Source organism: Equus przewalskii, chromosome 1, assembly GCF_037783145.1.
Source record: "Equus przewalskii isolate Varuska chromosome 1, EquPr2, whole genome shotgun sequence".
Classification (NCBI taxonomy): domain Eukaryota; kingdom Metazoa; phylum Chordata; class Mammalia; order Perissodactyla; family Equidae; genus Equus; species Equus przewalskii.
In genome coordinates, this window is record NC_091831.1 from 179,251,273 (window position 1) to 179,276,724 (window position 25,452).

A 25,452-nucleotide genomic window follows, 5' to 3' on the forward strand; every position below is an offset into this window, starting at 1 on the left:
GACAGGACATCTGAACCGATCCAGGCCTGCAGTTTACAGCCTCCCTAGAGACGGCACCTGGGGCTCAACCCCTCGGGTACAGCTCTTCCTCTGGAAAGACGGCTGGTTACCTGACGCCGGCCATGTAAGCAGCAGAAGCCTCTGGAAAGTGGCCTCGTCTGCGTCAAGTAAACCCCTCTTAGAAGGTTGATTAGAGAACAGACAAGGATAGAAAGGCCGGACTGCACTGAACTTACTTACTGAACTCTTTCGTGCCTGCTTTTCTAATGAATGTTTCTTTACTAAGTGTCTGAACGTGTGGCAGAACTTAGCCACATTATAATCTGGTAATGAGGATTTAAAGGAGTGGCTATCCCACAACCACCTCAGCTCTCGTGGCCACTATTCACCTACCAAAAAGAAGCGAAGAGCTGAGCAGGACAGTTAGCTTGGATCAGTTCACGACAACCGGCACAAGCAAAGTCAAGGTTTTCGAATTTATTTTAAACATTTCACATTAAATGAAATTTAACCATAGTCATTACAGAGCATTACCACAATATTACACACAAAGAATTCTTCAAATAAAAGACAAAAGAATACAACCTTCAACAAGTTAAATGCCACTTTACTATGTAAACAAAAATAAAATAAAACCCTGATGCTAAAAAGATACATATTCAGAGGTAAAATACATATACAAAAACACTTAAACGTTAACATAATCCACAACTAGATCACATTCTTTGCAAGAGTACAAATATTAGTACTCTACAAAATTTCAGAATCCTGTTAAAATCAAAACCATCTCTGGTTTATGATACAGCACAATTCATAAGGCAAAAATATAGGCATTATCATCCAGTTCTTTAATTTCACTTGTATTTTAAGGCAAACTTGGAACTTTTTGCTTAGTATTTTAAAATAAATGGGACTTACACATGATAACTTGACAAAATTAACAATAAATTATCTCTAGTTAAATATGTGTAATATAAAAGACATATGGATAACAATTCTTCTCTCCGCAGAGATGTAAACTGCATTTTTATTTGACTCCATATTCACATCAGTAAGAAAACTTGTAAACCTATTGTATTTAAAACTTACTGTATTCCTCAGTCTTTTCAAACATGTATCAACACTGAATTAATATATCGTAAAGTGAAAATCCAATATATATCCAGCCACAGAACAATCGCATCTAATTAAATCACGTCTAAATTAAAGTGCTGTCTACAAAGAAAAAAGGGTTAAGAAGTAGAACTGGATGTTAACTTGACATTTGACATCTTATAATTTCTTAACTTTCAGACTACAGAGGTTATAGAGGTTATCACAAGTTTACTGAACTTTAAGCAGTATATTTATTGTAGAATCTGATTTTCCTGAAAATGAGCACTTAGGTGACAATACCAGAAATCCAACACCAAAACTGAAAACAAACACGGCATTATATGTACATACATTTCCTTCAATGTTAGCCAGAGCCTTGGTCATGGGGTACATAATTTTTTTAAAGTTTCTACAATTTTGTTTTTCTACTACAGAATATATTATCCAATTACAGGAAATTTGGAGTTCTATAAATATTAGGTTTTTTATCATTCTTTTTCATGTCAATAAAACCTAACTGGACACTAAAGGATACAAATGTTTATACATAAACTGGGTCTCTCACACTTCTGATGATGTTGGAGGTACAGAATTAGAGTCACACTTCACCGTCATTTGGGCATAGGTCTCTCTCACTATATTCTATTCTTTGAGTCAAAAGACAATTTTATTTCTATCTCCAGCCCCCATAGCATGCAGCACAATATCTCATACATATAGTAGGCCCTCCATACTTGTCAAGCTATGAAAATAATTTTTTAAAACCTAATGCCATTTTCCTATCGCTTGATGCCATGTCCTATAATTTAATATTCCTTCATATTTATAACAATATCAGCAATAACATATGGAACTTATTTAAATGTCCTTTGGGCTACATTAGAAATCACTGTCTATTACTATATTCAACAAATATTAAATAGCCAAACATTTCTAGCAAATTAAGTTTTCATAACATAATTATAGAAGGCAATTATCTTCCAACTGATTTGACTAATTTCTATTTCCCACTGTTAGGTTTTTCCAAAATATTTCTGGGCAGTCTTAAATAGCTTCCTCCTCCTTGCCTGAGTATATAAAATTATTTTTAATATCTTGAGCCCTGGGAATTTACAGTAAAATATTTTGATCCTTTCTAATGTAAGAAACGTGTGGCTTTAAACTCATAACCTTTCAGCAATGTACTCGTGATGAAACTTCTCACGAACGGCACGAGAAGGCTCTACAGTAAGGTTATCCGTCGTCAGGTCACAATACCTCTGGTTGTGGAAAACACTACAGGAGGGTTTGCAAACAAAAAATAAATATTTCTAAATTTGGGGGCCTTTTCTCTTCTTTTCACAGGTTTTCATAATCTGTCCTTTGGCTGTGGCTCTTATTATTGCCCAAAATGTTTCACATTTAGTCTTCACCAAGATGAAATTTAGATTTTTCCAAACCAATGATCAATATATGCCTTTGGTCTAAATTACCAAATGATTATATATTTTATACTAATTTGATAGTAGTGATGATACACGAGTAAAACATTTTTAAAATAAAATGTATAGATCTGTTTACAATTAAAATAAATTTCTATAGTCTTTCAAATTCCTTATCTTCTGGGGAGAGGGGATTAAAAAATATTGTAATAGGACGTATTTAACAATTTGACTGACATAAACAGAAAGAAAATTGGGCTGGGGATTTAAAATTAAGTATGTGATAAATCTATTTTAAATTGCTTTTCTTTAAATAAAGTCTAGGCCAATCACAATAGTGCACCTTGTTTGTATTCAATAGATTTTATTCAAATTAATTAAAAAGTTATTGCTATATATCATTGTTAGTCAAACAAGCAACATAGAAAATACTCAGCCTTTCAATTTTATTAGTAGCTTCTGTTGACTTAATTAGAAGAGACTAAAAATCACTTGCAAGGTTTTATAATCTGTGCAAATATTCATAAAGCATAATACTACTTTTAAGGTTAAAGATGATTTTACACAGATTTGTAGCATATATTTAAATCTACAACTGGCAGTTTATGGAAGAACAAGGACAACTGCCAATTTCCCAGCTATAGAGAGTCTTCAAGAAATAACATATTTGCTAACAGATGAGCCTATGCTTTATAATTACAAATGGCTTCTTAACAATAGTTTAGACCATCATGGCACTTAAGAATGCAGTATGAATTTTTTCTTAGGAAACAAATATACACCAGTTTTGCAGAGCCTATGAAGAGACAGTGGGCAGGTAAAAAAAAAAATCAAGGAAAAGAAAACAAAGTGACTACAGTACCAAAAATACAAGCACTTCCGACCATCCTAATAAGATGCAAAGGAACGTGTCAAGACTATCAGGCTTTACTAAAACATGCTAAACAAAAGGAGTTAACAGTTTCTTTTAAATAAGCTGTCACTTGGCTATAGCAAACAATTTTGCTTTAAAAGATCATTTCTTTAGTCAAAGTAGAATCGAATTTAGAATAATTACTCAAGTAAACATTGAGTTCCAGTTTCCAATAATGTTAAAATAATCAGTTACCTAAGAAATGTACAGAGTGATGCATAACTGCCTAGTGCTTTATATTTAATGCACGTATTTCTGTTTTTAAGGACACATAATATCTAGCGCAAAAAGAAAGAAGGTTAAAAATGTGTCTCTTTAAATCACTACTTTGGGAACCATCAAAAGCATAACACAGGCCATTTAGATTATTTTTGGCTGTTAACATTAGTATAATCACTAACATTTTTAATAAGCACAAATGAAACAAGCCAGTAAAAATGAAAAATACTATCAAAACATGTCATGCATATCTCATACTGAACATTCAAAAGAAAATTGTTATAGCCTTGTTATAGACCCTACGGTTAGCACCATTTTTATATCTGAACACTTTGAGAAAGCAAACGAAGGTCTTAAAAAACTAAAATTATTATAAGGATATAGGAAAAATCAAAACACAATAAGGGTGGTAATAAACATTTGTCAAATATTTACATCAACACTGGGAGCCTGCTGTACTACTAAAGAAAATCAAACTGAAACTGATATGCTTAACTCTTTCTATCCATGCTGAGCATAGCACAGATGGGTGACTAACCTGCGCTGGCATTAACCCGCCCATATAAAAAAGGCATAAACAGTAAGCAGGTGACTTCTTAAAATAGGCCCCCAAATATCACAATAGTAAAAGCATTTGTCTTGCAAGCTTATTATACTCCCTGCTCTAAAGCCATTTAGCAGGAAAAATATCCGAGTGACTCACCGCGGCATGTAATTCACAACCCTTAAAAGTACCAGAAAAAAAGCAGCCCTTTATTTAAAGTGTGAAGCATAGGAATTCACGTCCAACAGACAGGATCAGCACTCTGTCCAGTCATTCAGTACACTACAGCATCTTCGCATCTCTCATCCTAGTAGGTCAGGGTGCACATCAAGGAGTGGGGAGAGAGCTAAAAGGGGAAAAACAGAAAAGCAGCAAGGTTTTCTCCATATGTACACTTATGAACATAAAACTACTCTATCCCAGCATTAGGGAAAAAAAGTGCACAATTCAACAGGCAAGATCTTTCCTTTTCTTTTCTTTTTTTTTGATTATTGATTCACTGTGTAATCAAGAGCAACCAGTTACTTGTCAGTTCAAAGTACCCAACAAAACTGGGAGTCTTCATGCTATTTCAAGTTAAAAGCAAAGCAATGCAGCCTTTGGGTTTCAGAAAATTGGGCATCCTTCCACGTGGCACAAGGTCCGTCACCCACTGTTTCCACAGTCCACAGTGGTCAAAGTGCAGTTAATCCAAAGTTGCAGCGACAGTATATCATGCCAGCTGAATCCAGCCACGTGTCTGAGATAGGGTCATATTTCTGCACAGTATTCAGATAGGAAGACCCTGAGTGACCACCAACTACATAAAGGTAATTATCAATTACTGCAGCACCGACGCCTAGAAAAAGTGGGTAAAAACGGGGAAAAAATATGTTAACCACGAAGCAGACTTCCTACTAAAAATGTATGAATTTGTATCATAATGTTTTTTTAAAATACATTTCAACAACCTATTAATTATACAAGCAATATAGCAATATATGCTTAAGGAAAAAAAAATCCCTTAACATAAAATTAAGAGTTGAAGTCTCTCCTCCTAATCCTACCTTCCCTCTTCTCCGCCATAGGAAAATACGACTAAGAACGGAGTATGTAGCTTTCCATATGCCTTCTTCTCAATTTATATTCACACGTATTTTTAAAGAAACCCTCTGTTTTTATCAGGTTTTCAAATATATTGAAATATTTGAAATATATATTGAACCATGTAATTATACTTCAAAAATTCGACTTTACATATTTTATATATATAGTTCTAAAAAGAACAAGGCTACCCAAATTTTCTACATTCTCATTGTTTTATGGCTTTCCCCCTCAACGATACCACAGAAACTAACTACAGTAAACAACTAAAATAGTTTACTCCATTTTGTCCTTTCAGTTTCCTTTGAAAGTTTATGTTTTAGGAGTTTCTTTAATCATAAATGCAAGGAATACCCCTAAAGCATTCCCATCAGTTAAACTGAAAACCTTTGCCTTAAAATAACGTAATTTGAGTTCGGGTTCAAAGAAATTTCAACTTTTCCTCAGATGTATGTTTCCTCTAGGAACCCCAAAATCCGACCCCTTCTTGATCAACTATACCCCCTCGAGGAGGAGAGAACATTTGAAAGTGAACAGAGACTTATGTATATTAAAAAAGAAAACAGGACATCCAAGAATTCTGTGTGCATGTGTGACAGAACATATAAAATGACATTTGTTATATGGACAAAAGGAGCTTCTACACAATATATCCTACGACTAGCATTTCTCAAAATGTGTTCCCCAAGTTTAAGAAACAATGATATGCACACCGGCATAATCAAATCACAGTAAAGAAATCAGATGGTTTTCTCTAATTTACTTGTCTGTTAAGTTTGCCACAAAACAGTTACTTTTTCTGGGCAGGTAATACTATTTCTATTATATTCTAAGAAACTACTCTTCTGAGGACATTACGATAAAAAATATTGTCTTATATGTTTAGAAATCAGTAAGTTATTATTACCTGTCCTGGGTTCTTTCATCGGTCTACACACAGTCCACTGATTTTGATGAGGGTCGTATCTTTCAATGCTTGACAAATGTGAGACGCCATTGTGTCCACCCACCACAAAAATAAAGCCTAGCATGACACCCACACCAAAGTGAATCCTTTTATCTGCCATTGACGCAACCATCTCCCAGGAGTCCTTACTGGGATCATAACGCTCCACACTGCAAATGTTCACAAAAGAAAGAATTAATTCACATAGCCTTCGTGTTATTCTTCCCACTAAAGCAAAACTAAAACCCACCACAGTTTTAAAAGTTCAAATACATAGGTGGATATAAAACAAGAGTGGTTTGTCCTAGATGTCCAGATTTTGCTGATAAAACTGCAGGGATAAAAGCTTACCTTTGGACTACGTGCACCAGCAGCCATAGGCTTTTCCACTGTATTGCACAAGCAGCAAGGTACATTAAGGGCATAAAACCTTTAGTCAGAAAACCTGGGTGTAAGCACTAACGCTGCGTCCCTAGAGCTGAATGAACTCCAGGCCTCCCACTCTGGATCTGCGTGACCCTGGATAAGTCATCTCCTCTCACCAGCAACAACAGGGATAACAGAACCTCAAAGGATTCATGTAAGAATAAAGTCAAGTGAGTATGCACGTGAAAAGACTGTGAAAACCCCAAACTGAACACAGACGTTTTCTAAGGACACTAAGGATCTTCTACACAGCTAAGGAAAAGGGAAGATGAAGAGATGAAAAACTTCTCTGTTTTTCGTACAGAGAAGTCACAGTGGTTTACCACAAAGCAAACACCGCAGATCTTGTAACACAAACTGGCTAATCATCACCATGTCAGAGTGACTTCAGAGAATTCAGGGATTTAAGTCAAGTCTGGATTCCAGAGAACCCTTGGCATTTCCAAGCTGTATTACAGAAATCCAAATCAAATCGGAATTCCAGAAAAAAGCTTCCCTAGAAAATCCCAGAAGGCCTTTACTATGCTTCGCTCTGAGGGGCACAAAGGCGAGCACGTTTAGCTGGTTTTGGTCCCAACCTCCCTTCCAAAAAAGCCCACAGCATCTGAGAGTCAGTGACGCCATCTGGAGTTCAGAATAGAGATTCGACTGCAGACTAGACCGGAATATAGATGAACTCTGCTTCTGAAAGGACACCAGGATGAAAAACACCAGAGCAAAAATCACTGGACCAGAGGAGCTGATACACTGCGGCAAGAACTTAAACTCAGGAGCAGTATCACAAAATTAAAATACATAACATTTTATCTTAGAGATTTCTTCTGGCAGCTTTTCAAAGAAGAGAAATGCATGTCTGGGCCCCAGATACTTTTCCTTCGACTAAGGGAGCAACAAAAAGGGGCAATACTTTTGCTTACACAGAAATAAAAATTTATAGATGAAATGCTGTTTGTTGTGTCATTAGTTTCTCAGTCAGTTAACAAACCACAATATACTCTTTCACTAAAATGCTCACAATCGAAACACCTATCACTCTAATTACTGGTAGAGATAAAGGAAGAATCAATTTTCAACAAAGGTTCAGAATTATGATTAATTTTCCATATAAGCAGCCACTCTATACTTTTGTTTCTCTCATATATATTTCTCCTTTATTCAGACTACTACAAAATACAGAAATCTCAAATTCAGACTCCAGTACAACTCAGATACATAACGATACATGTATGATTACTGAATAAGAATCCAGAAAGAAATATTTAAATCAGGCTTTAAGTTTATGATGCATTTTAATGCTGCGTAAGCATATAGGAATTATACTTTTCACTTTTTTATTCTATTAAGCAAGGCAATAACCAACCATTTACACACACACATTTATATATATACAAATATACACACCACCCAAAATCTGAAGTTTTCAGATTTCTGAATTTTAAAATCTAGTCCATTTATATTGAATGAATGAATGTAAAATTTAATGAGGGGGATTTAATTCTTAGGTTTGTATTAAACCCCCTCACATAAAATAACTACAATTACTCTCATGGAGCGGATTAAACTTCTCAAGTGCCAATGAATATTACTCTAAAAATTAAAAAAGGGAAGTTCATTCATACACAAATTGTTTAAAACCCAGAAATCATTGTTAATGACACTTTTAAACATCTACAAGCAATACAACTTGATTAAGGCAAATACCTGTTCATGTGGGCGGGACCATACCCACCAATGGCATAAATCATTCCATCCAACACAGCTGCAGCAAAACAACTCCTGGTTGTTGTCATCGGTGCCACAGGGTGCCACTTCCTCACTTTGGGAATATACTTCTCTACAGACTGTAAATAAGACTGCCCATCATAACCGCCTAAAGCATAGAGTTCTCCTGCAAGTACTACCACTCCGAGGGTACTTCGGCTCTCATTCATCCTCTCCAGAGAAGTCCAGGTATTTGTATCAGGATTCCAGCACTCCACTGAATTTTCATGTTTTCTGATGGTGATGCCAGGACGCACATTAGTTTCAATACCACCTATAACATACACTTTTTGGTCTAAAACACATATTCCAAATTCATAGCGAGGAATGTTTAGGGGTGCTAAACCAATCCAGGAGTCATTCTGAGGAAAGTACATCTCCACACTAAAGAATAAGCAGAAAAAATTAAATCTTAAAAATAAAAATGGCCCATAAACAAATAAAAATGTTTAATCTCATTAGTAATGAGGGACATGCAAATTAAAACCACAACAAACCAGGACACACTTTCTGGATTGGCAAACATTTAAAGTCAGATGATAACAACTGCTGGCAAGAATGTGGAGCAAGGAACGCACACTCTGTTGGTGAGAGCATAAACTGGCACAAACTACTCGGGAGAACGATTTACATTATCTGGTAAAATTGAAGATACACACATCTTCTGACTCAGCAATTTCACTCCTGTGAATCTACGCTACTGAACACCTATTACAGTCAGTTTTGCACCAGGACACATTTACAGAAATTTTCATGGTAGTCCAACACAATCACCCACTAAAAGGAGAATGGATAAATAAGATGTGGTGCAGCCACCCTATGACTGAGCAATTCCATTCCTAGACATATACCCAAGATAAATGTGCACATATATACATACAAGGATGTTCACAGCAGCATTATTTGTAATAGTCAAAAACTGGAAACAATCCAAATGTTCATCAACCATAAAATGGATAAATTGTGGCATATCACATAAGAGAATACTGTACAGCAATGAAAATGAACAAACTACAGCTATGTGCAACAGGGATGAATCGTACCCATATAATATTGAGGGAAATAAATCAAATTAAAAAGAATATATTCCGTACAGTTTCATTTATATTAGTTTAAAAACATTTCCAACCTCTGGATTAGAAATGAGGATGGTGGTGACCTTTGGGAGGATGGGGGGACCTCAAGGGTGGCTTCTAGGTGTTGGTCATGCTTTATTTCTTGAACTGGTTTGTAACATTCACTTCGTGATACTCCACTGAGCTGTACACTTGGGATCTGTGCACTTTTCTGTATGTATATAACGCTTCGGTTAATTTTTATAATTAACGTGCTCATTGTAGAAAGAATATATTGTATTATGTCCATATACTATAATACTTCACACCAGTGAAACTAAATGAACTATTTCTTCATGCAATCTCACAGATGAATTTCATAAACTTACTGTGCAGTGGGAAAACACATCTCTGAAAGAATATATATTGTATTGCTACATTTATATAACAATGTGTAAAACCTAAGGATCTCTTGGAGCACAAAGAATATTCTGCAAAATTACAGCAAAAAACATAAAAAATTCAGAATAGAGGTTACTTCTTGGGGGAAGGCAACGGCATCAAGGGCGGGCACTGCAGAGATATTATTGATAGTCTATTTCTTGAGCTGCTTTGAGGGGCACTTGGCTGTTCATTCTTTACACCTGCATCCATATTATATATGGTCTCTTGCAGGTATACATATTTCATTACAAAAAAAAGTTGGGAAAAAGTAGTCAAACGTCCCTCAACTCAATAACACAACAGCATAAATACATATATTCTCTACCAGTATGACCAAAGTACACTCATTCATTCAACAGGGACTGAATGCCCATGTACAATCAGTTTTGTTACACTGCTTGTTTTAAAAACATGAACTTGTTCCACAGAGAATGATACATCAGGGAACTATGCGACCTCAACGAGAGCAGTTTCAGTGAGGTGGTGGGGACAAATCTGACTGAAGTGGTTCAAGAGAGATGGGAGATGAGGAAGTGAAAACAGTGGGTATAGATCACTTTTCCAAGGATTTTACTAAAAAGAATGAAAGAGATATGAGGAGGCAGCTATAAGAGCAGAGAACGACCATGGAGTCCAGGGAGGATTCATTTAATCTGGGCGCTGACACCAAGACTTGTCTGTCTGCTGATGGCAATGACGCAGTACAGTGGGAGACAGCGATGACGGACACAGGAGAGGGAGGGAAACTGCAGAGCAAAGGCCTCGTGTAGACTAGAGGGAACAGGAGCCAGGCAATAAGAGAAGGGTGGGGTTGGTTTAGACAGGAATAACTTGGTAGATTTGGTGCTGGGAAGACGGGGTAGTTCTTTTCTGATTGCTTCTATCTCAGCAGAGTAAGAGACGAGGTCATCAGTTGAGAGTTGGAAGGTGAGGAGAAGGAGCTTTGACGTTTTTACAGAGAGCACAGAAGGTATGAAGCAGTCCTCCAAGGAGGTGAGAGGGTACACTGATGAGGGAAAGGTAAGGGGTTACTGGGAGTGCCGAGGGCCCCAAGTGAGACCAATTAAGATGGGTATGTGTTCCTCTAGCCCCATTCCACTGTTCAGGGGCAGCCCTGCCAAAAGAGATCTCAATTTAACTAGAGGAGCATGAGGGGAGGAAAGAAGGGCAAGGGGGCCATGGGTGTATTCAAAGGAATGACGACAGTGATGTTCCTGGAACCCAAGCCGGGTAAGGAGCGAGGGTGAGGACATGTGGCAGTTGGTGAGCATTAAGTTTTACTAACTGACTGCAGGGTCAAAGGATTAAAAGTCTTGAAGGGAACAAAGAATGGTTGCAGTGGGTGTACTAAAATCAATAAGCTGACGAGAAAGGAGGTGGTGGTCAGAGAGTGAAACATCAGAAACCAAGACTTTGAAAGTGCTGAAGTCATTGGTAATAACAACGATGAGGGTATGACCATGAGAAGAGGTGCCTAAGGTCAGGCAGAAAAGACTGTCAGAAGTGAGATCAAGAAGAGAGGTGAAGAGGCTGGTTAACTGTGGACTGTACCATGTGGATGCTGAAATCAATGATCACGTCCGTAGAAAGAGGAGAAAGACAATAAGCCAGCTACAAAACCTTCAACAAATGAAGCTACTAAAGGGACAGCAGATGGTGGCAACAAGGAAGGGTGTCAAGTGACATAGCCTGATGGTAAATGCTTGAAATGGGTTGAGGTTTTTGAGGTAAGGGAGATGAAAAACTTCTTTAAGTGGCTAAAAGGGGCAAAGAAAACACTTACCCCAACCTTTAGGATCTGTGATACATGAGGTATGGGGAAAAAACAAAAGAGTTGTGAAGGCTTGAGCAAAAACAGTATCCTTAAGCATCAGCCATATTTCATTAGAAAAAAAAGTTGAGGATAAAGGGGAGTTTTCTTATGAGAGAATGAGTTCTAAAGGACATGGCAGACAGATTTGAGTGTCAAAAAAAACGCTGGGCAATTAGGTTAAACTAGACAATACATAGGGCCATACAAGATTGGTATAATAAGAAATATATTTGGTTTCTGTCCTAGGTTTCTAGCACAGGGCTCCTAAACTCCTTGGAATTTCCTGAGTGATAGAAATGTCTTTTGTTATTCATATGAGCCCCATTCAACCACACCTGAATTTATGCTAATGAGGTGACTACTGGAGGGTCCTTAGATAGCTTCAGGATGGGGGCTGGTAGCCAGAGGTACCAACCATGTAATTAGTAGGATGGAAGCTGCGCTCAATCATCAATGACCAATGATTTCATCAATCACGCCTATGTAATAAAATCTCCATAAAAACCCCTAATCAACGGGGTTCAGAGAGCTTCCAGGCTGGTAAACACACTAAGATGCTGGGAGGATGGCATCCCCTAAGAGGGCATGCTCTGCCCCTCCCTACGCCATACTTTGCTGGATGCATCTCTTCCACTGGGTTGTTCCTGAATTGTATCCTTTGTAATAAACTGGTAGTGGTAAGGAAAGCACTGTCCTGAGTTCTATGAGTCGTTCTAGCAAATTACCGAACCTGAAGGGGTGTTGTGGGAACCCCTGAAATTGTAGTCCCCAAGGCAGAAATGTGGGTAGCCTGGGCACCCCATTTGTGGCTAGCATATGAAGTGGGAACAGTCTTGTGGGATTGAGCAGTTAATCTGTGGGGTCTGGGCTAACCTCGATACTAAGTGTAGGAGTGAATTGAATGACTGGACATCTAGCTAGGAGAACTAGCTAGGAGAACTGGAGAATTGGTCGGGGTGAGAAAAAAACCTCAACGATAATAAGAGTTCTGTTATAAGAAGGCATTTTCTAGAGTGATGGATTTCTGCAGATGATTCAAGTAAAGAGACATACAAGATATAAAGGCGTTAGTCCTTATGGTCTTTGAGGACAAATGGATAATCAGTTGTAATGAGAGCTTCTGCCTTGGCATTAGATCTGTAGTCTACAGCACTGAGGTGAGCGGTGTGGCTAAAGTTCATTTAACATTTAATGTATTTGCACAATTATTCAAAATCGCTTTCAGTGTACTGCCATCCTGATGACTTCCTGTGTGTGAGCAGAAACAATAGTGTTCTCAGAGCTTCCCAAGTTTCCTTAATAGTTTCCACCTACCCAATCCCCACCTCCCTCTCTAGCAGACCTCCTCTCCTACCTAGAGGAAAAAACTGAGGTTCTTGGACAGGATCTAATTAAACCCCTGCCTCAGTGGCCACCTCCAGCAAACCTGCCCTCACACTGTGGTCTTGGGGCATGAAGAATCCCTTTTCCTCTTATTCAAAACCTTCCAGCCTTGCTCTTTTGATACCATTCCCTTTTGATTTCCTCTAACATCCTGCTCTATCAATTCCTCTATCCTGTATCTTCACTCTACTCCCCTTTACTGGCATCTGATAATAAACATACTCACGTCTCTCTCTTCAAGAACAAAATAAAAACAAACAAGAACTTCCCCTGACTCTATCAGTTTCTGCCTTACCTCTCTCCTTCTCATCTGTCAAGATTCTTAAAACAATAGTATACACAGTCTGTTTCCTCAGTTTTCACACACTTCTCAACCCACTGTAATCCATCTACAGTATTCCTATACCTCTGCTGAAATTACTCCACCAAAAGTCATTAATGAGCTTCATATTGCCAAGTCTAACGGCCACCTTTCCATCCTTATCTATATGGACTTTTCCATTGCATTTTACATTGTTAATCACACTCCTTCCTTCTCGACACATTTAAATTCCTTGACTTTCAGGACACTATTCTCTCTGGATTCTACCACCTCTAAGATTGTTCCTGCTGCCCCCATCTTGAATATTAATGTTCCCCAGAGGTTCATTTATGAATCAACCCTTTTTTTCGCTTTCTATATGTTCTCACTGAGCAGAAAGGAGGGAACATTTTAAATGAGTCAAGAAGTCCAGAAGACTTCACGGTTTAAATTTACATCTCTAAATTATACTATACTGATAACTTCCAAATTTCCAGCCCTGATCTCTTCTTTGAGCTTTGCAATCATATCCAGCTAGCAGTAGGACATCTTTCTCTTGGATATTTAATAGGTATTTCAAACTCAGTATGTCCAAAACTAAACACATTATTTTCCCCCTAAAATGGCTCCTCCTCCTCTATTTTTCTCTCTAGGTATGTAACCATTCATCCAATATCTGACCAGGAAATATCACTGATTTTCCTTCTCATCATCCCCCCATATCCATTCAACCAAATCCTGTCAATTTGCTCTCTTAAAACACTTCTTAAATAAATGGCCCCATTCTCTATCTTTACTAATTCTACCCTAATTCAGGACCTCACAATCTCTTGCCTGTACCTTTACAATAACCTCTTTTCTAATCACTCTGTTACTCAGGACCTTCATATTGTAAGACTAATGCTTTGCCAACTGCACCAACAAGGCAGCTTCTAATCACTCGGATACTAATCCTGGCCCCCTCCATCTTTCTCCATAATGCAGCCAAGAATGATCAAAGATACAAATGTGATCATTTCACTACTCTCCTTAAGATAGTTTTTCAACCCACATAATAAAAATCCTCTTTTCATCACTGCACACAGTACCTTCTTTGACTTGGCCCATATAGACCATTGCTTGCCTCTTGATGGTTAGAACTTCACACTGTGGAAAACCAAAAAGCTTTCGTGCATACCCTATACCATGTCATGCCACCGTGTCTTTGAGCGCTTCCTGTGACCTACCCACCATTTTTCGCTTGGCTCTTGCTTAGCCTTCAATACTCAGCTTGGAGATTAACTTCTCCACAATATCTTCCCTAAATCCCCAAAATGAGATAAATGCCTCTCCTTAGTACTTTCATAGAATTATCTTTATCCCTGCATTAACACTAGGTATTATAATTATCTACTTGAACATGTCTCCTTTACCAAATTATGAACTTCCTCAAGATCCATTACCTAGCATAGAGTGTCTGATACACAAGTGTTTCATATTTTCTGTAGAATTAAACTGAATAATTACTCAGATTGATTCCAATTTTTCCACAGTTATAAATAATACTGCAATAAGTGGCCCTGTGGAAATGACATTTTTTTCTTACGATAGATTCTAAGATGAAAGATTACTGAATCTAAAGATGTGAACAGTTCTTATGACTCTTCAATAGTTTATGTTTGTTATTTTTAATATTTGAGACAAACAGGCAATTGCTCAAGAATTTTTACAACGTAATTTCATGTTTGGAATTTTTTTTCCATGACACTTGACCAACATGATTTAATTCAGTCCAATAATCAATGCCTTTAAGAATAAGAGTAGGAGGGCCGGCCTGGTGGCACAGTGGTTAAGTGCACACATTCCACTTCTCGGCAGCCGAGGGTTCACCAGTTCAGATCTGGGGTGCGGACATGGCACCACTTGGGCAGTCTTCCTCAGCAAAAAGAGGAGGATTGGCAGCAGTTAGCTCAGGGCTAATCTTCCCCCACCCCCCCCCCCCCCAAAAAAGAATAAGAGTAGGGCCTGCCTCGCGGCCGAGTGGTTAAGTTCACGTGCTCCGCTTTGGTGGCCCAGGGTTTTACTGGTTCAGATCCTGGGTGCAGACATGGCACTGCTCATCAGGCCACGCTGAAGCGACGTCCCACATGCCACAACTAGAAGGACCCGCAACTAAAATATACAACTATGTACTGGGGGAATTTGGGGAGAAAAAGCAGAGGAAAAAAAAAGATTGGCAATAGTTGTTAGCTCAGGTGCCAATCTTAAAAAAAAAGAAAAAGAGTAAGTGTAAACAATCAATTCATGCAGTCACCATAACTAATGTTCTACCTGTAGCCCAATCTTAACAATACTAGTTTTAGACTACAATTAAGATGTACACTGAGACTTTTTAAAAGATACAGAACATATCGGTTGACATTGATAAAATATCAATAGTTTCCTACCACTGGAAGGGAGAAAAGCAATCTACCAAATTTGTGGAAATGGCCAGAAAGAAATTCACAGTATTAAAGAAATATATCAAACACAAAAGCTTTCAGGAAAAGGAAAAGCAAAGGTAACATCCAGCTATATTTTCAGTGTATAAAGGTACTTGTATAATGCTCTAAATCAAGGATTAGCAAACTACGGCTATAGGCCAAATTCAGCCCCACTAGCTCCTTTTATAAATAAAGTTTTATTGGAACCCAACCATGTTCATTCGTTTATGTGCTGTCTATGGCTGCTCTTGCACTACAATGGCAGAGTTGAGTAGTTATGACAGAGACCATATGGCCACAAAGTCTAAAATTTTTACTATTTGGCTCTTTACAGAAAAAGTCTGACAACTCCTACTCTAAGTTATTAGAAAAGAAAGCATTTTTTTACTACTGTCATTAAAATATATTTACACCAGGCCTGCCCCAGTGGCCTAGTGGTTAAGTTCAGTGTGTTCCGCTTTCGCAGCCCAGGTTCAGTTCCCAAATGCAGACGTACATCGCTTATCTGTCAGCGGCCATGCTGTGGTGGCAGCTCACATACAAAAAGAGGAAGACTGGTAATGGATGTTAGCTTAGGGCGAATCTTCCTCAGCAAAATAAATAAATAAATAAGTAAAATAAAAAATATCTACAGTGAAGAAAATAAATTGCACATAAAGCCCATGACTGTATCAACATCTTATTTTTCCTTACTTCTTTGGTGTTTCTTCTAATTAACTGTATTTATTCAAATGCATTCTTGTCCCCAGTGTGCCCTAATCACAGATTCCTAGCTCTCTTCTTTAGCATCTTCTGATATAGCTGGAAACAATAAATTCCCTCTGACCTGGCCTGACTCAAATAAAGATGTAAATGGTTTCACAAAAGAAAAAAAAGACATGAAATGGAGAAGTTAGTGAGTAACCAGGATGGATAAGGTTTGTGCACGGGAGGAAGGAGGCATGTTAATAATTGAGAGCATTGCAGAGAATGGATGACAATGCGATTAAAACAACCAGATAGCATTTTACGAAGAAGAGAAAAAACAAAAAGCAAATAAACAGGAAAACCAACTATTTAGAAAACATAGAAAATTAGCACATTTAAAAAGTATAAAATCTATTAGCATCAATCATTTAAGAAAGCTTTCTATTTACCTATCCAAACAGGCAAACAGTCCAGATTTTCCTCCTACGGCACAAAGTACTTTGGGAGCACAGCGAGGTCGTGTCATCAAGACAGTCTGATGAGAGAGCCTGTGTTCAGGCATAAAGTGGTACTTCAGGGCTTCATTCAAAAGATGTTTACAAGTGCGATCATCACGAATAAGATGATTTGCTTCATACAGTCTAGTGAGAAACTTAACGCTCAGCAATGGTAACCGCACACTGTTAAGAAGCTGTGCTAAGTACTTCTGGCGTTCTTGTACATCATACTTGATCCAAGACTCAAGTGCATAAAAAACAGTCTCTTCAGTAGCTACGTTTAAACAGTCATTGGAAACAATTTCATCCAAATCAGCATGTGTGAGCTCAAAAAACTCTTCAGTCTGGCAAACAGCTTCAAAATTTTGGCATATGTACTTAGTGGCTGCCAGATAAAGGTCATGACAGCCATATGTCTCTGCAAAACGAGAAATTCCAATACAATTGCCAGGGTCAAGTTGACTTTCAAGAAATGCACAACACTCTTTCAGGACAAGTTTTATCTGGAGTAGGTTTGCTGCTGGAAGGAGAGATTCAACTGTGTCCTGTGAAATAAAAACAGTCCCTGTATAGGCATATTCCACGATGGCCTGGAGAGCAGTTTCATCGATGCACTGAAACTCAACCTCACTGTTCTCTTTCTCAGAAAGGTTTCCGGTGAACATAGCTTTGAAATACGGGCTGATGCTGGCAAGTACCACTTTGTGAGCATGGATTTTAACATCACCTACTCGAAGAATGATGTCACAGAGTTCGTGGTGCTGACGAAGGAGATTCAAGCCCTGCAGAAGCTGTTCAGAGTGTAAGTGGGTTAAGTTAGCAAGCATGTAGGTCGGGGATGTGTGGTCCATCTACAGAAAAACAAAAAGCACGAGCAGTTATTTAAAAATAATCTTGCCAATATGATGCCTATTTCAAATAATACAAAATAAATGAGATTTGTTGTTTATCTGCCTGTTTGTTGGTTTTTACACACTAAATACTAGAGAAAGGCTTTTAGAATTAAGAAGGGATGTTAACAATCATATAATTCAACTCCTTTATTATAGATGTTAGGAAACAGAGCCCCAAAGGTTATGTAATATGCCCCAAACCACAAAGGACTCTTGACAATGGACTTTCGGATCAGATTTCTACGAACTCTTCTGGTTCCCTTCATTGAATTCAAGTTTGAGGGGCCAGCCCTGTGGCTGAGTGGTTAAGTTCACACACTCCGCTTTGGCAGCCCAAGGTTTTGCCTGGGCACAGACCTAGCACCACTCATCAAGCCATGCTGAGGCAGCATCACACACAGTAGAGCCAGAAGGACCTACAAGTAGAATATACAACTAGGTACTGGGGGGCTTTGGAGAGAAGAAGGAAAAAAAAAAAAGAAGATTGGCAACAGATGTTAGCTCAGGTGCTAATCTTTAAAACAAGAATTCAAGTCTGAGCTATCACTTAAACAAAATGCAAATATAAAAAAAAATACTTGCTCAAAGGAAAATTAGTTTTGAAACAATGCTAGTAGCTATTTGGCTATTTTCTCAATATCAGTGCCTGCCAATCTAATCAATAGATGCTTCAATTGGAAAGAAATTCCATGTTAACTCACATACTTTACCCAAAGATTCACTAATTACTTTGATAAAGGGTGCTGAACTTAACAAAGGTACCATTACTGTCAACCAATTCAACGACAAGAAAAAGTTAATGTGAACCCAATCTGATGTTCTACAGTGAGGGTAACGAGGCTCACTCACCGCTCTAGACCATATCTACTCAACTCTTGATCCTAACTTCCGATCATATCCTCTCAATCTACTTGCCACTTTGTGCTTCTGGAAGATGAAAAAGAATAAAAATAGGAGAAAAAAGAGATGAAAAAGAAAAAAAGAAGAAAAAGTGAGGGGGCAATAAGGACTGTGGTAGGCTGAATAATAGCTCCCCAAAAAGATATTAAGATCCTAACCCATGAAACCTCCAAATGTTACCCGATATGGCAAAAAAAAAAAAAAAAAAAAAAAAGACTTTGCAGATAGGATGAAGGATTTTAAGACAGGGAGATTATCCTGGATTATCCAGGTGAGCCCTAAACACAATCACATGTACCTTATAAGGAGAAGGCAGAAGGAGATGTGACACAGACAGATGAGAAGGTAATGTGACCACAGAGAGCCTGCAGAGGGACACGGCCCTGCCAACAGCTTAGTTTCAGCCCAGTGACACTAACTTCAGACTCTCGGCCTCCAGAGCTGTGAGAGAATAAATTTCTGTTGTTTCAAGTAACTGAGTTTGTGGTAATTTGTTACAGCAGTTATATTAATTATATAATAAATTAATATACGGATACTTCCGAATGGATCGTAGCAGCTACTTAGAACAGATGAAAGGAACAGAAAATATCTACACAGCATGAACTGTTTCCTTCCTGTCTCATTCACACGTCAAATACAAGATATGGGGATAACAAAAAAGTAGAGAATTTGGCTCCTATTTTTAAAGTAGTATTAAATAAATTCAAACATCCCAAACACTACTGAATAATGTAAATACTGGAAGGACTAGGAGAGAATTGCATTCCATTCCTGTGCATTTTTAAGTGAACATACCCAAATATTGAAACTTTTATCTTTGTCAAGAACTTCATAATTTCACACTCGTTTCAAGTGAATTTTAAGCCAGTTAACAAATTATGTTGACATGACCACCTTACATCTGATACCACCAATCTCCACCTTTGATCTCCAAATAATCCTACACACATCTATCATAATAATTCTCAATCATGGTATGAGCAAGCCTCAAAAAACTTCTGGGTCTTTCAGTAGGTATTTTATTCTAGACCAGAATATTGGTAAGAAGACAGCAACCAGAAGGCAGAGGTTTAGATCTGGATCTGTTATTTTACTTACTATAGTGTTGACCTTTTTAACCTATTTAACTTCTTTTAGCCTCAGTTTAATGTGAAAAGTTAATCTCCAGACTGAAAAGCGAAAAATGAACAAAAGAAAAGCAAAGTAGATATAGAGAATAAGTGATGGGATTAAGAAAGCAGTCCTAGCTACTTGACATCTAGTTAACTTTACCTTCTCTCATCTTCATTTTCCTTATTTATAAAACGAGATCATAACAATACATGAACTACACACCTCACAAGGTTTTTGAGGATGAAATCAGGTAACGCACGTGAAAAGACGACAAACTGTGAGTTACAAGCTTAGGGGACTATGGCAAGGCAACAGAGGTGCAGCAGCATCAGCGGAGAACATGCATCTTGGAAACATAAGACAATGAGTTTCAGTCCTAACTGGGCTACATACTGCCATATGGAATTGGTACAGTGACTAATCTAAGTATTAATTTTTTCATTCATAAAATAAGAGCATCTCTCACCTATCCCAGAAGGTTACATGAAAATGTTTTTGTGAAGTGTAAAGTTCTACACAAGTTAAGTGCTATGAATACAGCACTTTAGTCTCATTTTATTAAACTGCCTCTTCCATGATCCCCACTAACTCCCATTCTTCCCACAATGACCTTTCACTCCAATAAAGCTCATGCAGTTACTATAGCTCTATACAAATATCTTCTCACCATATGCCAGATTTTGTCTAGAACCTTTCTCCTCTCTCATCTCCGTTTCATCCAAATTCTCAAAAGCCTGGGTCAAAATTAACTTCACCTGGAAGTCTATAAACATTTAAGTACTCAATTCCTTTATGTGCAATTAATTTAATTATATGTGCTGTTTTATGAAACATACCCTTCTTAACTCTCATTTATCTAATTTAACAAGGAGAATGTTATTCAGACCAAAAAGTGAAGAATAAACAAGAAAGGTGAATGGATACAGAAAATAAGAGAAGGGATCGAAAAAGGAGATCCAACGAATGCAATAAGACAAGAAAGAGAAATAAAAGGTATACTGACTGGACAGGAAGAAATAAAACTGTCGGCAGATGACATGACTGTCTATGTAGAAAACGTGAAACAACAAAAAAACTCCTGGAACTAATAAGCAATTACAGTAAGGTTGCAAGATACAGGTTAATATGCAAAAGTCAATTACTTTCCTCAATACTAGCAATGAACATGTGGAATTTGAAATTACAAACACGCTACCATTTACATTAACACCTAAAAAGTGAAATACTTAGATATAAACCTAACAAAATATGTATAAGATCTATATGAGGAAAACCATGAAATTCTAATGAAAGAAATAAAAAAACTAACTTAATAAATGGAGAGATAGTCCATATTCATGGATAGGAAGACTCAGTATTATCAAGATGTTAGTTCCTCCCACCTTGAACTATAGATTCAACACAATCCCAATCAAAATTCCAGCAAGTTGGGGCTGGCCTGGTGGCGCAGCGGTTAAGTGTGTACGTTCCGCTTCTGGCGGCCCGGGGTTCGCCGCTTCAGATCCCAGGTGCCAACATGGCACTGCTTGGCACGCCATGCTGTGGTAGGCAACCAACATATAAAGTAAAGGAAGATGGGCATGGATGTTAGCTCAGGGCCAGCCTTCCCCAGCAAAAAGAGGAGGCTTGGCAGAAGTTAGCTCAGGGCTAATCTTCCTAAAAAAAAAAAAAAAATTGTAGCAAGTTATGTTGTAGATATCACAAACTGACTCTAAACTGTATATGGAGAGGCAAAAGACCCAGAATAGCCAACCCAATATTGAAAAAGAAGAACAAAGTTGAAGAACTGACACTACCCAACTTAAGGAATTATTATAAAGCTATAGTAATCAAGACAGTGTGGCACTGGTGAAAGAACAAACAGACCAAAGGATCAAAATACAGTCATGCATCACTTAACAATAGGGATATGTTCTGGGAAATACGTCATAATTGATTTAACCATTCTGTGAACATCACAGAGTGTACTTACACAAACCTAGATGGTATAGCCTACTACACACCTAGGTTATCTGGTACTAATCTTATGGCACCACCATGATATATGCAGTCTGTCATTGACCAAATTGTCATTTTGTGGCGTGTGACTTCAGAGAGCCTAGAAATACCCACATAAATATCGTCAACTGATCTTTAATAAAACAGCAAAGGCAATACAATGGAGAAAAGACAGTCTTTTCAACAAACGGTGCTGGAATAACTGGATATCCACGGTAAAAAAATGAATCTAGACACAGACCTTACATCCTTCACAAAAATTAACTCAAAATGGATCACAGATCTAAATACAAAATGCAAAACTAAAAAACACCTAGAAGATAACATAGAAGAAAAATCTAGATGACCTTGGATATGGCAACGACGTTTTAGGTATGACACCAAAAGCACAATCCATGAAAGAAAGAATTGATAAGCTAGATGTCATTAAAATAAAAAATTTCTGCTCTGAGAAAGACAATGTCAAGAGATTGAGAAGACAAGCCACAAACCGGAAGAAAATACTTGTAAGTCACATCTGATAAAGGACTGTTATTCAAAATAAACAAAGAATTCTTAAAATTCTACAACCAGAAAATGAACCACTTGATTAAAAAATGGATAAAAGATCTTCACAGACACCTCACCAGAGAAGATATACAGATGGCAAGCAAGCATATGAAAAGATGTTCAAGATCATGCCATATTAGGGAATTGCATATTAAAACGACAATACACCACTACACACCTATTAGAATGGTCAAAATCCAGAACACTGAGAACACCAAGTGCTGGGGAGGACGTGGGGCAATAGGAACTCTCAATCATGGTTGCTGGGAATGCAAATGGATACAGCCACTTTAGAAGACGCTCACGGTTTCTTACAAAACTAAACATACTCTTACCATAACAATCCAGCAATCCTCCTGCTTGGTATTTACCCAAATGAAAACTTACATCCACAGAAAAACCTGCACATGGATGTTTATAGCAGCTTTATTCATAAGTGCCAACATTTGGAAGCAACCAAGATGTCCTTAGCAGAGGAAAGGACAAATAAACTGTGGTACATCAAGACAATGGAATATTAATCAGGGCTAAAAAGAAATGGGCTATCAAGCCATGAAAAGACATGGAGGAAACTTAAATGCGTATTACCAAGTAAAAGAAGCCAATCTGAAAAGGCTATATACTGCATGATTCCAATTATTTGACATTCTGGAAAAGGCAAAACTATGGAGACAGTAAAGAGATCAACGGTTCCATGGGTCAGAGGGAAGGGACAGATGAACAGGCGAAGCACATAGGATTTTTAGGGCAGTGAAATTACTCTACATGATACTATAATGGTAGATATTGTCATCATACATTTGTCCAAACCCAGAGAATGTACGACACCAAGAGTGAACCAACTCTCACGTAAATTACAGGCTTTGGGTGTTAATGATGTGTCAACTAGGTTCCTCAGTTGTAACAAATGTACCACTCTGGTCGGGGAGGTGTTGATAATGGGGGAGAGTATGCATGTGTTGGAGCAGGGTATATATGATACATGACAAACCTCTATACTTTCCTCTTAATGTTGCCGTGAACCAAATACTGCTATAAAAAAATAGTCTTAAAAAAATGAAATAAAAAAAGGAGACCTACGGCCAGCCCCGGTGGCCTAGTGGTTAAGTTTGGTGTGCTCTGCTTCAGTGGCCCAGGTATGGTTCCTAGGTGCAGACATACACCACTCCTCAGTGGCCATGCTGTGTTGGCGGTTCACATACAAAATAGAGGAAGACTGGCCACAGATGTTAGCTCAGGGAAAATCTTCCTCAGCAGAAAAAGAGGAAGATTGGCAATGATGTTAGCTCAGGGCCAAAGCTCCTCAGCAAAAAGAAAGGAGACCTAGCTACTCTACATGTTCACATCTCTCCCAAACTAAACAATTATGTTCCAAGGTCTTTAAAAGAACCTGCAAAGAGTGCTGCCAACGCCCCGGCGGAGAAGCTGAGGTCATCATCGCATTTGAAATATTTAAAGTGGATACAAAACTGTTTCAGCAATGCAGACAATTAAGTGTGTTGTTGTGGGCGATGGTGCTGTTGGTAAAACATGTCTCCTGATATCCTACACAACAAATAAGTTTCCATCTGAGTATGTACCAACTGTTTTTGACAACTATGCAGTCACAGTTATGATTGGTGGAGAGCCATATACTCTTGGACTTTTTGATACTGCAGGGCAAGAGGATTATGACAGATTACGACCGCTGAGTTATCCACAAACAGATGTATTTCTAGTCTGTTTTTCAGTGGTCTCTCCATCCTCATTTGAAAATGTGAAAGAAAAGTGGGTGCCTGAGATAACTCACCACTGTCCAAAGACTCCTTTCTTGCTTGTTGGGACCCAAATTGATCTCAGAGATGACCCCTCTACTATTGAGAAACTTGCCAAGAACAAACAGAAGCCCATCACTCCAGAGACTGCTGAAAAGCTGGCCCGTGACCTGAAGGCTGTCAAGTATGTGGAGTGTTCTGCACTCACACAGAAAGGCCTAAAGAACGTATTTGATGAAGCAATATTGGCTGCCCTGGAGCCTCCAGAACCGAAGAAGAGCTGCAGGTGTGTGCTGCTATGAACGTCTCTCCAGAGCCCGTTCTGCACAGCTGGTGTCGGCATCGTACTAAAAGCAATGTTTAAATCAAACTAAAGATTAAAAATTAAAATTCGTTTTTGCAATAATGACAAATGCCCTGCACCTGCCCACATGCACTCATGTGAGACAAGGCCCATAGGTATGGCCCCCTTCCCCCTCTCAGTACTAGTTAATTTTGAGTAATTGTGTTGTCAGAAAAGTGATCAGTACTAGTTTTTGTTTTGTCGTTTCAAAAAGTTTTTTTTTCTGTTTAAAAGCAAGGCATGCTTGTGATGACTCTGTAACAGACTGATTTGGGTTGTTGAAGCTGCTCCCGGGTTCTGCTCTGGAGAGTAAGCTGGGACAACCAGGTTTTTTGTTTTTGTCTTTTTTTTTTTTTTTGGCGGGGGCGGGGATTGTGTGTGGGGTTTGTTTTTATTTAGTCATGTTTTTTTAATTCATTAACCATTGGACAGCCCTTAAGGAGAGGAGGATGGATTGATTCCACATTCCACTTCCTAGATCTAGTTTAGAAAACGTGTTCCCCACCTGGTGCTCTTAGGAAGGAGTATAGGAAATGCCTCATTTAATAACATACTCCTTTTTGAAAGTTGCCTTTTCTCTCCACCCTTGAGTAGGTCCAGTATTTGATGAAACTCATGAAAGTGGGTGGAACCTGTCTTGCCCCTCCTCTTTTCTAGGATGCACTATATATGTGACTGTGACCTTCAAGGAAATTTGTTTGCCATTTGCTGATTTTTTTGAAGTTAATTTCTAACTTCTTTCACTGATAAATGAAGAAAAGTATTGCACCTTTTCAAATACACCAAATGGATTGAGTATGTAATTAAACATTTTTTTCCCTGCCAAAAAAAAAAAAAAAAAAAGAACCT

At 38.1% G+C, this 25,452-nt stretch overlaps 1 protein-coding gene and 1 pseudogene across 8 annotated transcripts in view; one reads left to right on the forward strand and one right to left on the reverse strand.

Annotated features, from left to right (window-relative positions):
- Positions 1–462: 462 nt before the first annotated feature.
- Positions 463–25,452, reverse strand: part of KLHL28 (kelch like family member 28) — a 38,349-nt gene continuing 13,359 nt past the window's right edge. For all 8 annotated transcript variants that reach the window (XM_008534944.2, XM_008534945.2, XM_008534946.2 and 5 more), the window contains 4 exons: positions 17,003–17,901; positions 8,349–8,792; positions 6,183–6,391; positions 463–5,030 (listed from right to left, as the gene is read on the reverse strand). In XM_008534944.2, coding sequence (XP_008533166.1) covers positions 4,867–5,030; positions 6,183–6,391; positions 8,349–8,792; positions 17,003–17,901 — 1,716 coding nt within the window. In that variant the 3' untranslated portion in view covers positions 463–4,866. The remainder of the gene's footprint in view (positions 5,031–6,182; positions 6,392–8,348; positions 8,793–17,002; positions 17,902–25,452) is intronic.
- Positions 23,911–25,142, forward strand: LOC103560698 (cell division control protein 42 homolog pseudogene; annotated as a pseudogene).